Source organism: Sturnira hondurensis, unplaced genomic scaffold, assembly GCF_014824575.4.
Source record: "Sturnira hondurensis isolate 20B ecotype Veracruz unplaced genomic scaffold, ASM1482457v3 Scaffold0010128, whole genome shotgun sequence".
Classification (NCBI taxonomy): Eukaryota; Metazoa; Chordata; class Mammalia; order Chiroptera; family Phyllostomidae; genus Sturnira; species Sturnira hondurensis.
Genome location: NW_028082759.1, coordinates 10,019,937 through 10,034,419, shown reverse-complemented (window position 1 = coordinate 10,034,419; position 14,483 = coordinate 10,019,937). Strand labels below are relative to the sequence as shown.

The window sequence follows — 14,483 nt, the reverse complement described above, 5'->3', positions numbered from 1 at the left end:
TCGTAGTGCGGGGTAATTGTGGACTCAGTCTCAGGTGCTCTGCATCTTGTCATAACATTGATTCCCCAGAAACTGCTCACTGCCCCATCCCCCATCATCTTACCCACAAGCAACCAACCAATCAACTTATCAGACACCTACCCACCCACCTGGCCAACCAGCCGCACTCACCCACGCACACCTGTGGCCATGGAGACCCATGTTGATCTCCAGCAGTCCAGATACCTGTATTCACGGGGTTAGACATAAAACTCAGACTGTCTAATCTAATTCTTTCTGGAAGACATTTCATAATTTGATCCGAGGAAAGAGATTTCCTTCTACTCTGATGACAAAGATAGAAAGATGAGCTCCCTGGAGCGGCTAGCACGATAGTTACAGCCTTACAGAGAAACCTGGTTTCAGAGCAGAGGAAAGGCACAGGCTGAAGGGGCCGTGTTGTGTTCGAGTCCCTCGTCTGGCTGCCCCCGAGGGCAACGACATCCCGCCCTTGTCCAGTCTGGTTACGTGAGCTCATACATTTCTCTTGGTCTGGGTTAGTTTGAGTTGGACATGTTCTCACTGGAACCAGGTGTCTTATTTAAACAAACACACCAATATTATATTTCAGAAGAGAAAATGAGGAGAAGCATACTTATTTAGTCTAAATGTATATATTTTTTACTTGTTTAAGGGAACATATGGGACCGTGCCTTGTCCATACCTCGTATTGCCTCCTGAGGATCTGGCCAGAGATGGAGGTGGCTTGAGCTCTGCCCCAGGTTAGCTGCCCCCAGCCCCCCAGCACTGACAGCAGTTGGGACCTGTGCCTGGGTGCTGTGAATGCGTGAGGCCACGCCCAGGCTCTGTTCCTCCTGCGGTCTCTCTGGAGCTGGGTTCCCCCCTTAACAGGGAGGATGGACGCCACTCCGACAAAGCTGGCCATCAGGGCAGGCTTTGGACAGCTCAGCGCCACTGGGGAAATCACCAGAACCCTCCTCACCTCGCTCCCAACACCCCCTAGTCCGCTCCTGTCTACCTCCTGCCAGTGTAATATCTCAGATGTTACTCCTCTCCTGCCCTTTGGTCTGCACAGCTAATCTTGGTTTCTCCTGTTTTAGCAGAGAACTCCCTATAAACGTTTTCTCATATTCTCCCCACGCCCCCCAGCCCACTGGGCTCTCCTTGCTCATGCTCCAGCCCCACCCAGAAAACAAATCTCGACATTAATTCACGTGGCTGCGGCCCCAGATCTATCTATCCCTGAAGGCAGAAAGTTGGGCCTTAGGGAGGACGGAGGCCCATCTGGAATGGCTCAGGGTGGGCTATGCACAGAAAGGCACAGTCACGTGAGATAGAAAGTCAGCCGTCACCACTTGTGACAAGATGGGGACATTTCCTGCCCAGAGAAGAAACAATCTGCCTCTGGTGCTTATATCATCATCTTGAATAGATGATTTAGACTTTTTATTGATAAAACCTGGATTTCTCTTCTCCATGGACTCTCCAGAGAACAAAGACAGGAAGCTCCGAGCTGAGTCAGAAAGCGCTGCCGGCAGGCTGTTCACGGGTGGCTGAGCGGCTTCCCAGGCGTTCCTCACCTTCCAAATCCGGACCGCGGGCTCTCCTCCACCTCCACTTGCTGGTTAGTTCACTTACGTTGTTCTCTGTGTCCTTCCAGATTGGATTGAAGGTAGCTAAAAAGAAAATGCATGTACAATAGGACAATTTCAAATAAGGATAAAAGATGATATCAGAATCCATTAGATGGAAGGTGAGAAAAACATAATTATACTGAGAAGTGGGGAGAAAATGGTGATGGAAAATGACCAGTTCTCTATCCGGGTCCTGCTTTCACTGAACATGAAGACTAATTAGATGCCTGAGTAAGAGCAATACAGTGACCTTAACTGAGCAGATGATTGCTTTTCCTATGATTATTGAGCATCTCCTAGTGCCAAACACTGTTCAGGACACAGAGAGGCTAAGACTTTTTCATCCCTGTCCTCAAGGTGCTCAGACTCTATCTGGTCCCGTTATATCCTTATGTACATAGATTTCTATGTGTCTGATGCACCCACAACCTGTTCTGTGCCATTGATCCTGCCTCATATAGTGGGTGAGACCAGTTCTACCACCTACCAAAAATTATTGGACCAGGGACATGTGTCCAATTTGAAGACAGTCACACAGGCACTGGACTCAAGGGTGATAAAATATTCATAAGGACACTTGACATGAGACTGCCTAATATATTTCCTCTGTATTGCATGGACTATTCCAATTCTGACAGATTATATTTTCCAAAGATGCAGACAACTATGTCCTACCCCACCTGCTCTCCTCACAATGTGACCCTGATGCCCCTCCCATTGAATGGTTGGGTTTGTGTCTTCTCCCCCTTGAGTTCTGTGACTGCCTCAAACAACAGAGCATGCCAGAGGTGATCGCCCATGACTCCTGTCTAGCTTACAAAAATGCCATATACTCTCACTTCATTCTCTTGAGACAATTGCTCTTGGAACCCAGCTACCATGCTGTGTGGAAGCCCAAGGAGGCCATGGTGAGAGCTGCGTAATAGGAGCGAAGGTTCTTGGCCTATAGACCTGCTGGGCTCCAAACCAACAGCCGGCACCTTGCCGGGCATGTGAGTGAGCCCTCTGAAAGTAAACCACCAGCCCCAAATGGGGTGCCCAGCGGATGCCATGTGGAAGAGAGATGAGCCATTCCCACTCGATCCCACCCACCTGACAGAGTCATGAGCAAAATAAATAATGGTTGCTGTAGCAAGCAAGCTACTAAATTTTGAGATGGTGTTTTGGGTAGCAACAGAGGGCCCAAACAACAGTCCAATCAAACATTCTTTTGGGGGAAGTACGAATGCATCCAGAGGTGGGCCTCTCGAACTCAGGCTGAATCCCAAACAGCGCTGCATTTCCTCTTGCACACAAGTCCTACGTACGCCCTAGGCTTGGCTATTCGGAAAGGCGGAGCGACTGCAGCTGTGAAAGAGCTGATATTTCAGGCTACTTTAAACTATGCGCATATGCAAAGTCCACGAACATAGACAGCAATGTGATGAAGGGCAGGGTGGGGGGATGCTGAGAGGAGGGGGCAAAAGGGGGGAATGGGGGATATCTGTAATTGTGTCAACAACAAAACCCTACATTTTGCCCTGGCTGGTGTAGCTCAGTGGATTGGGCAAGGACCTGCAAACCACACAATCACGATTCGATTTCCAGTCAGGGCATGTGCCTGGGTTGCAGACCAGCTCCCAGCAGGGGACTCACGAGAGGCAACCATACACTGATATTTCTCTCCTTCTTTCCTTCCCTTCCCCTCTAAAGATAAATAAATAAAATCTTTTAAAAAACCCCAAATTTAAAAAATACAAGTTAGCACTCTTCAATTGAAAAATAATTCTTTCAAATTCTAGCACTACACACCTATTCCTGAGCGTATCTGGGCATGCCTCTCCATTGTGGAGCACAGCTACCTAAAGAGAACAGCTACTGTTCTGTCAACTTCAGCTCCAGTAAACAGGAATGCTGTTTTTTCACCCAGTAACCAAACCCTTGCAGGTGCCTAGGTCCAGAAACTAGAGTTTTCCGTATCAGCCCCATTCCAAGCCCTGGCTTTTTTCTCAGCATGCTATACGATTCCCACTGTCCTTGGGGTCCAGCCTTCACCGCCATCCTGCAGCTTCTTCTACTTATCTCAGGCTGTGCCCACCTTCTTAAATATTTTTCTATCACTTATTACTGGGGAGGCAGTGTTGCATGACAATTTAAAAGTATGTGCTTAGCCCCTGACTGACGTGGCTCAGTTGGTCGGGTGTCGTCCCACAAACAGAAAGGTCACCAGTTCAATTCCTGGTCAGGGTACATGCCTGGGTTGCGTGTTTGGCCCCCAGTTGGCGGTGTGCAACAGGCAATTGATTGAAGTTTCTTTCCCTCTCTTTCTCCCTCCCTTCTTCTGTCTCTAAAAACGAAATAAATAAAATCTTTAAAAACACGAACATAAGTGTTTTGGAATTGGGGGGGCATGGGACAAGTGTATCAGTCCTCTAAACCTACTTTCAAAGCATATTCTGAGGGTTAAAATGAGATGACCTATGTTAAACACTTAGCACCTTTAGGCCACATTGCTGCCTCATCAGGTACCGAATAATCTTTCACAGCTTGGAGGAGCAGAAACCTCACTGTTGGGCGTGACGGTGCACCGAACCAGGGAAACCACAGTCCCTCGCTGTCTTGCAGATAGGCTGGCCAGCGAGATGTAGGCCGAGGTGCTTCATCGGGCGGGTGGCTGGCCTCGTTGGGAGGCTCAGCCCTACACTGGCTCCCTCTTTCTCCTTCTTGTGAATACCACCCTGGAGCCAGAGCACCATTGTGGTCACGTGGCCACCCTGAAGAAGGTAGCTGTGCACTAATGGATGTAGGGCGCGTGTAGCTGGGGCCCAGGGCCCAGGTGACCCCAGAGCTGCCACATCAGCTGACCTCTGTGCTCTTTCATGTGTGGGGAAAAGCCAGCCTTATACAGAACAACTTAATTTTGTGTCTCTAGTATTAGAGGCTCGTACAGCACCTGGTACACATAATAAATGCTGATCGAGTTCACTGTTCTCACCTGGCATCAATCCCCTTACTCTGTGGGAGTGTCTGCTGCGGGCTCCAGGCTGGTCTGACCCAACACCTTAGTCACTTAGCTGTTCCAGGGAAACAAGGAAGGGACACACACACTGCTGCAGACTCAAGAGGTATGTCAATGCCAAAATTTACCAGGTTTTTCTCCAGTTGGTACCACGAGGAGCCATCTTTCTGCCCGTTGTTTGTCAACGTGCCGACTGGTTTCTGTGACCTGTGAGAACACACCCTTTTTCAAGGAAGTATTCACAGTATCTGCACGCTGTGCACCGGCCAGTCCGCCTCACTCTAACTGTTACAACGCCAAGGTGTAGAAAATGAAATTAGAGCCAAATGCACGAAGAACAGGGAGCAATCGGAAAAAAGAGGTTTCATCACTAAAAATTTCCTATTTTTTACTACAAGTATTTTTAATTACATTGCCATAAATAGTTAAAATTCCATTCCTCAATTTAAAAATATTTTGTAAGTACTTGAACAATTAAAATAAATAAATTTAAAAAATAAAAAATATATATATATTTTGTAAGGAAGAAAAAAGACAAGAATGGATAATGATATCTTTTAGATATGCAGGAAATCCAATTAATTTCTAGTCTGGACAGTTTTGTCATAAAACAGGTCCAGTTCCATAAGAAGTTTTTGAATTGACACTGTTATGTCGTTTTTCAGGGTGTAAATGGGTCAGAGAGGGCAGTTATGAAGGCAACAACCCTTTTTCTTAGTCATAGAGGTTCAAAGAATTTTCCTTTCCTTTTGAAGGATGCAAAATTCACTCCTTTACTCTTGCAATCAGCATTTTAGTAAACAAATATCTTACTTTCCTTCAAATAAACATTTGTTCTAAATACTGATAGACATTAACCCTCCTATTTTTCCTCCTATCTCATAGTGCTTTGCTTTTTTTTTTAATTGTCCAATTACAGTTGTCCCCATTTTTCCATTAAGGGTATTATTTAATTAAACCTAGAAATATTTTTCAGTCTATCACTCCTGAATGTGTAATTTAGCATGCAAACATGTATATACTTATTTATTTATTATTTAAAAGCATTCCACTGAGAACAGAGTAAATTACACATGTATCTACATGTACACCTGACACTAATAAAGCCCTAAGTCATAAAGGAAATATATTGTTATATATATTATTTTCAGCATGCAAGTTAGGAGAAAAAAATCTAAAACCTTCAATCAATCTTAAAACTTTGATAGTTTTGCAGATCAGTTCTGATCAGTAGCAATGGGACCATTTCTGATATAAGGCTTACAAAGCAGAATTTATATGTGGCTGGGACAGAAGCCAAGTTAAACATGACATCTGATGACCTTACTGATCTCCTGAGGAAATACTTGACATTGCTTGTACAATGAGAGAGTCTAATGCAGTGAAGTATGTTTTTTACATTATTCTCGTTTAACTTTAAAGATTTTATTTATTCATTTTTTAGAGAGAGTGGAAGGGAGGGAGGAAGAGAGGGAGAGAAACATGGATGTGCACATTGACCAGCTGCCTCTCGCATGACCCCAGCTGAGGACCCAGCCCACATGCAACCCAGGCATGTGCCCTGACCAGGAATCGAACTGGCGAACTTTAAGTTCACAGGCTGGCACTCAGTCCACTGAGCCTCACCAGCCAGTACTATTCTCACTTAACTTTAAAAGCAAGATGAACACATACTAACTTATTACTGATCTACTAGATTGTTTTTAACTTATTAACTACAATCCCTACTCCTTCTCAAAGTTGGCATTTGTTAAACCTGCATAATTTTCACATGTTCCTGATGTTATTTGTAATTTCAGGGGTTTTGCCTAAGTCAGAGTAATACTGTGATCACACTCACTGATCTTCACATGTCACTTACTATTTGTAGTATCCGCATTCATTCATTCAGTCTATCGATGCCAACCAAAGAAGTGAGAAGAATATGCTTTTGTAAAATGTTCAACTGCTCAGTTTTGAAGTACCAAAGGCCAGTGATGACACTGTGATGTGAGCTCAGGAGTTATGATTAACTGAGCCCTCTGTGCCGGAAGTTCCATTGCAAAAAGAACACATCCACCTTCAGTTGTCTTAAATAGTTCAACATTGTATTTCTAATTTTGCACAGAACTGAAATTAGAGTATTCATGTGATTGTAAGCACTTTGGTTTAGAAATTGAACTTCTTTTTTAAAAATTTTTTATTTAATTATTGTTCAACTACAGTTTTCTGTCTTTTACTCCCATCCCAGCCCACCCCCCCCAGGGCTCCCCTCCTCCCTCCCATTTCCACCCCCCTTAGTTGTTGACCATGTGTCCTTTATACTAGTTCCTGTAAATCCTTCCCCTTTTTCCCCAGAAATTGAACTTCTTAATTGATCATTTCAAAAAAGCTGAAATGTATAGAGTTGGTAAAAAAAGTTTTATTTTATATAACTGTATGGATTTCTCTCTCATGAATATGATATTATTTAGAAAAGGTAACATGGCAAAAAAACAAAAAAAACCCACCAGTTATCTACAAATAACCACCCCCAAAAGGATAAAATTTTGGTGCTAGACAAGGCAGTATCAGACAAGGTCAAAGAGATAATAATAATAATAATAATAATAATAATTGGTTGTTTGGGTTCTGAAATTATTAATAACCAGTTTGACTAATTCTATTCCAACTAATATACAGTGGCTCTTCTGCTTATTGTAAGATAAAAAATAATAATCTATGAGAGAAGCTACTCAGGACTGCTTATTGGAGATAGTAAATGGAAACCCCAGAATTTAGCCTGAGTGTCTCCTGAGTGTGAAAAAGTATCATGTGTAAATTTTTTTAATTTTAAATTTCAATCTTTTACCCACTCTGAGAACTTTAGTGGGGTCTTCCCAGCATGAAACCATGTCTTATCACTTCACCATATTCAGAATTGGTACTAATTCTGACAGAAGTTGAAATTAGCATCTACATTTCATGTTCACTCAACATAGGGCCTTCTCCCAGAGCTGGTGAAAATGGACTTTTAAACATCCAAAATGAAAAAAATGGACAAAATATTTTTTAAAGAAACTATTTGCATTGCTAGAGCTACAACGGTGTCCATGCAAGCATCTGTCACCCCCTGGGTGTCACAGCTGACCCATGCTGTGTGCTCATGTTTGGGTGACGGTGGCCTTCTAAGACGGTGGCCTTCCACATCACTGTCATAGGACAGTTACTTTTACACACTCGTTAACACAAGTTTCCTGAGGAGTTGAACTAGGCAATGCTGTTAACCTGGTGTGCTTAAAGTGTACAAAAATGCAACAAAATATATATTTTTAAGTATTCTAAAGCCAGGTTTTGCTCTGACTGGCTACCTAATTTGGGCAAATGAATGAGATTTTTTACTAATAATCTAAAACATAAAATTAAGTTTTCTTTAAAAAGGTTTTCATTATCATGAATCTGTGATGCCAACTGACTGGAACAGTAATAAACCCACAGGGCACCAGAAGTGTCCCTTGGCTGTTCCAACCCACACCAACTCCACGTGTCTTGCCAGAATTACCTATAACTTTAAGAAGAGCCTTGTACAGTGTACAATTATAGAAGTTAGGGCGTTTTTCCACCATAAACTCAATGACTTGCTGCTGAAGTTTGGCTTCTTCTGGAATCTGAAGTTATTTTAAATACTAAGTAAGAACAATTTTATATAAAACATTGCTTTATCAAATGAGATTCCAAGACTCTTAAACTTCTCAGAACTTCTCAAGTCCATTATTGCATTGGGTCGGGTGGAGTTCACGGGTCAAAGTGTTCAGCTAGAATCTTAGCTACCCAGAGAGAGAGAGAAGTGGGACTCTTCTGAGAGCCAAAGGCCAATGAGGAACACGCTCCAAGTAACCACGTAGGCGGAATGGGGACTCAGAAAGGGGCAATTGTGGCATAAAGATCTGAGAGTCACTGTGGACCACAAGTTGAATATGGATGTGTACAACAGCACTGGAAACAAAAATGGCATATTAGGATGTCCCAAAGAGAGTACGACAGAGCTCTCTGTTGAAGTTAGATATCAGCAAAGTGTCTTTTGCCGAAGCTCTGTGCCGTGTAGGACGGCGGCGTAACAAGGTGGTCGAACAACCCCGGTTCTGCCTTTCACTGTGTGGAACGACCTCCCTGATCTGGGACCCTGCGTTCAAAAGTAGGAGCTTAGTTCATAAGGCAAGCACTAGTTAACTGGATTCGGAAAGAAAGGAGGGGCCGGTTTTTGTTACGCATGAAAGGCAGCCTTTCAGACACAAGACCCCAAATTCAGCAGCAAATGTTTGGTAAACCTCCCCTTCCTTCAGTTTATATGCAAGGAGTAAAATAAATAGAGCTTTTTATTCTTTGTTTTCTGGAATACAATATCCGGTGTTGGAGAAGGCCGGAGGAGCTCCTATGTGCGAGATTGCTCTAAAGGTCAGAATTCGAAAACCAAGGATTACGTGGAGATTGATTTTGCGTGAGTGGGAGAGAGAAACAGGCCCTTCCAGGTGTTGCACCATCACCTCTAGCGCAAGGATGTCAACACAGATGACGGAGAAATCGCAGAGAATGTCCTCTCTGCTGGGCTCATAGCGGCCTAGAGAGCAGGTTGAGGAGGATCTGAGGCTTGTTCCACCTTAGCAAGAAAGACCACTGAGGTGGTGAGTGACATCTGCCACAGGCACAGATATTTCCCATTCCCCTTTTGTTTGTTTCAAGTGGCCTTAAAGATCTCAGAGACAAACAGTACGAGGCTGACAGATGACCCCCACATGCGCACATTCCCTACCGGCATGCACTCCAGGGAGCTGTGGTGACAACAAGAATGGGCTGGGGGAAATGTGAACAAGTCGCTGATTTTAGCTGAGAGAGAAACGTTTGCTCTTTCACAGGAGATTCTTCTTCCTCTGAGAAGTTCCCAGGAGTGGCTGGATCTGGCCAAAGGGCATCTACAAGTCACCCGACAACATCTCAGGACTGTGGGCTCTCCCTGTCTTCTCAGCTGGCAGAAAGCACTTTGTCAATCTCTGGACTGGTGTATACAGTAAAACACTTACATTGTTTGTTTGCATCCTTTGACTCACCTTGAGAGAAGGTCCTGCCAGATGCAGGTGACCTATCAAAGCACTTGACTAATCAGAGGAAATTATCCAAAGCTAATTGGGTAACAATGTGACCCAGAAGGAAACCATAGATAAAACAGCTTCCTGATTTGAACCCTGAGGAATGAAGCAGAAAGGTACCAGGGACGCCACCTAGAGCAGAGAGCAGGGCCTGGCCAGAGTGAGTGTGTCAGCGAGAGCCTGGCCGAGGCCAAGGTATCATAAGGCTCCTCCACCCTCAGCGATGGATGTCAGCCAGGTGTTTTCCTCGGACTTTTCAATAGCACATTCTTCCAAGTACAGGTGATGCCATCGTTAGGAGCAGTGGGCGTTGGAAGAAACAACGGGAGATTCTTGTGTCTATGTTGATTTGAAATTAATTAGATTTGTATCTTCTTCATCCTCTCTTGGCAGGCCCTGCAGGCTCCCTCCGAAGCTGCTTCTCTTGGAAAACATGAGCCCCATTCAGTTTCAGGATTCATTGTCACTGTAAAAAACAGAACAAGAGTGTATTTCCAAGAAACCACTAAGAGCTGGTCACTCCACTATAGAGGCGAGTCAAGAGAACATAAACAGTCAGGAAGCCAACAGCGTCCAGTTGACAATTTCCAAAACAAAGGCCTGTTTGGATTTTACATTTGATCCCTGAGAAGAAAATCCACGAAGGCCAAGAAATAATCCCTCACCATTGCCCTGATACCCTCCCCTAGTGCTGACGTGGAGCAAACCACATGGAGTTGGGGATCCCCCGTTTAATTAAATCTTAATCCCATTGGCTATGAATAAATGCCAAATTGTCTTTTTCCCCCCTTTAAAAAAAAGTCCATGTGTTGTTTTCCCGGAAGAGTTTGTGATCCTGGCATGTTTTCAAAAGCCCATTTTGTTCATATCCACAGGATCTGGAGGTACCTTCTCGGTGTCATTTAGAAGCTAGTCATCAGACAGCCTGGGGTGTGAGTAGACATAAATTATGGACGTGGTATTTGGACAGGACCATGCTGGCTGGCTAATGCATGCTTTTGCTTCTAACTTGGCTTTGCCACAATCTGGCTCTGCAGCTTTTTCCCAGCTGGACTGTGACACCACCCCAGTCTCCTAGAAGGCGGGCCACTCTGCCACTCCTCTGCATCTCCTTTTAGTCTGGTGCCCCCTCACTCAAATCCCAGCACACCTCTACCTGAAGGGACCTCTGTTTCCAAGGGAGGGCCTGAATGATAATAATCACCACCACCTGGTATATCTCCTTAGCATGTCTAGTCTACAATGGATTCTGTTCTTCCCACTCCTCCGTCAGTGCCCTCCTGCCCAGTGGAACAGCACGTGTTTCCAAAGAGGACTCCGAAGCAACCGAGTCCATGAAGAGGGAGGGAAGCCGCGTGTGCATGTGTGGGTGTCCGTGTTTGTGTTATGGAGATGAGGAAGAAGCTGTGATAAGGAGGGACAAACAATAGGAAAGGGAAGGCCGACATTGTCAAAAGGACAATGACTTCTGTAGCGACACTTATTTAAAATGGAAACTGAGTTGAAAACTAGGACACATTGTTTTTAATCTGAAGAATAGATGTAAGAATCCACTTCACTTAAGTCCCTCTGAGCAACTCTTACACTGGGCAAGGAGGTGTCATTTCTTGGAAATTAGGTGGTGGCAAGATAATATTTCTAAGATCCAGAGTTCATCTCTACAGAGCACAAGGCTCTGAATTGCATGTTTTACTTTTGTGGTTTTACCTTGAAGTTTCTGCCACTCTGAGCAGAGCATATTACAGAGCTGAGTGAGAACAGGCTGTGTTTCCTTCGTCCACTGCACTGACCTGTGTCCAGCAGTCACAATAGAAGTCACTTTTAAAACTAATTAAATAACACTAATCCATGTTCATTGTTGAAAAAGAGAAAATACAAATAAGTGAAACAAGAATACTAACGTTCTTGCCCTGGCTGGTGTGGCTCAGTGGGTTGAGCGTGCCCTTGAACCAAAAGTTGCAGGTTCAATTCCCAGTCAGGGTACATGGCTGTGTTTTTGGCCAGGTCCCCAGTTGGGGGCATGGGAGAGGCAACAATTGATGTTTCTTTCTCACATCAATGTTTCTCTCCCTCTCTTTCTCCCTGTCTCCCTCTCTCTCTAAATAAATAAATAAATCTTTTTAAAAATCACTTAAAAAAGAATACTAAGGATCTCACTACAGTTAACATTTTGCTCTATACTCTTCCAAACTTTTTTCTGTAATAATGACATATTCTTTTTGTATGAAATGGGATCATATTATGCATACCGTGCAATACTCTGTTACTCACTTTGACTCACATATAGGCATCTTTCCTGTTAATAAATATAAAATATCTTTTTAGTGGCTACAGAGAATTTCACTATCTCATGAGACCAAAGAACTTTTTTTAAACCCATATATTTATTGTTAAATATGTAGGCTGTTTCCAATTTTTAGGTTTTATCTATTATAAAATTGCCACATACTTCCAATGACGAACCTTTGCATAAATATGGAGAAGAGAAATTGCTGAGTTAAAATGTAATCAGCCTGCTGTCAGATCACCCCCTTCCCGAGAAATTCTGTTCAATTTGCCTTCCCCCAGCACTTTACTTCAGGGAAGTATCCATTTCCCCTGGTCCTCTCCAACACTGGATATTATTATTTTCACTTTTTTGTAAATCTAATAGGTGAAACTATTATAGTATTTACCTTTATATTTTATTATTTTTTATTACTAGGAATAATAAACATTTTTCAAAGCTCTATCAGTAATTTTTTAAATTTTATTTATTTTTCAAGTACAGTTTTCTGTCTTTTACTCCCATCCAAACCCACCCCCTGTGCTCCCCCCTCCCTCCCATTTCCACCCTTCTTAGTTGTTGTCCATGTATCCTTTATATTTGTTCCTCTTATCAGTAATTTTAATTTCTTCATTTTCTGTATTGCTTATTGATATTGTTTGTTTATATTTTAAATGGGATGATGGTTTTTTATTAGTTTGTGTATTAATAATAATATTTTTGTTCATCATGTGGATTTCTCAAGTTTGTCATTTTCCTCCTAATTTTATGTATTGTGGTATTTGAAGTACAGAAAATTTGAGTTTTTAATGCAGTTAATCATTTTCTGATGTGGTTTCTGACCATGTGTCAGGCTTTCATACCAGTCTCCACCTTAAAGTTATAATATTTACCTACATTTTCTTGAAGTTTTCTTTATTTTTAATGTTAAAATTTATCTGGGGTCTATTTATTTATATTTATTTTTAGAGAAGGGGAGGGAAGGAGAAAGAGAGGGAGAGAAACGTCAATGTGTCCCCTACTGGGGACCTGGCCTGCAACCCAGGCATGTGCCCTGACTGGGAATCGAACCGGCAACCCTTTGCTTCACAGGCCCTCGCTCAATCCACTGAGCTACACCAGCTAGGGCTATCTTGAGTCTATTTAAATCTAAACAGGAAGTAGAGTTCTAAATAACCCCCTCAAATGTTAGCTGTCCCAAGACTATTTATTTATTGAATAATCACTGACTGCGAAAGGCTATACTTAAACTATATTAAAGGTTTAGAGACACCAGAGGCTATTTTTCATTATCCAATTCTATTCCACTAATGATTCTTGTTTGCTTCTGGGAGTACATAGGTTAGTGATAGGAACTCGCTCCCCGCGAATCTGGCCCCTGTCTCCTGTCTCACAACCCTCCCCTTTCCTTCTTTTAGAACTGTCCCGGCTATTTACATAGTGGTTCTTCCAGACGAAACCTTCATTGGGATAGTTAAGAGACAGCTTGAACTGAAAATGATGATTTTCATATGGTTGAATCTTTCATTCAGGAACACAGTGTGCCTCTCTCCATTTGTTTAACTCTTTTATGTCCCTCAATTAAAATGTGAACAATTCCTTTTTATATGCCCCATGCATTTTTTTGGTTACGTTTATGCCTATTTCACATCTTGCATTGCTTTTATGGTTTCACTAATGCTAGTCTTTGCTGACAGGGGCTTTGTCAGCCTGGAAGACAGGACATAGGGTCAGGGGGCCAGAGCTTGAATCAGGGCTCAGCCACTTCCTTGCTGTGTGACCTGGCCAACTTAATCTTTCTCAGTCTCGGTTTTCTGTTCTCATCGTATCTGCAAAACATGCATAATAATACCATGCACTTCATAGGGCTGTTGCAAAGAATAAATGAGAAAATGGAGGTAAAGCACTGTGCCCCAGGCTTGACGCACAGACCCAATCTCATTTTGAAGATCTTATACTAGCAAATATTTGTCTATTAAACAGGGGCTCAAACATTGCTTCAAATACCCAAAGGCTTTTAAAAAACCATCCTCTGAAACAAACTCTCAATTTCTGAGCACAGTGTAATTAAATTCAGTCTGTTTAAAACGCTCTACAAGCAATCCGAGAGCTTAGTGGGTGGCACTGTCCACCCACCAACCAGAGCTCAGTTACTTCAAGCACCAAAGAGCAAAGGGGCTCACATCAGTGCTTCCCGCTAGATAGCTCTGTGGACCCTGATCATGTGACAGACTGTGCTGCCCAGGGGACAGCCCCAGTGAAGGTACGAGCGTCGTGTGATTCCTAGTGTTGCAACTCACATGCAAACTCACTGGTGGTGTGATGGCCTGATGCTGGTAAGTCAGCAACCCGAGATCTGGCCTGCAGTCAGAGCCCGGAGGCGTTCTCTCTCCCCTGCTCACTCCTGTGAGTAGTGAGACCTGCTTCCTGCTGTCTTTGTGGCTATTTATCTCCTCTGTGAAAGAATCAAAGAAGCCCAGACG

The 14,483-nt window shown here is 43.3% G+C and overlaps 1 protein-coding gene across 1 annotated transcript in view; it reads right to left on the bottom strand.

The window, feature by feature from the left end:
- Positions 1-7,013: 7,013 nt before the first annotated feature.
- The window catches only part of TMEM154 (transmembrane protein 154), a 41,435-nt gene continuing 33,965 nt past the window's right edge, over positions 7,014-14,483 (bottom strand). Inside the window, exon 7 of the mRNA XM_037058390.1 lies at positions 7,014-10,200. Within this exon, the coding sequence (XP_036914285.1) occupies positions 10,185-10,200 (16 nt within the window). The 3' untranslated portion in view covers positions 7,014-10,184. The remainder of the gene's footprint in view (positions 10,201-14,483) is intronic.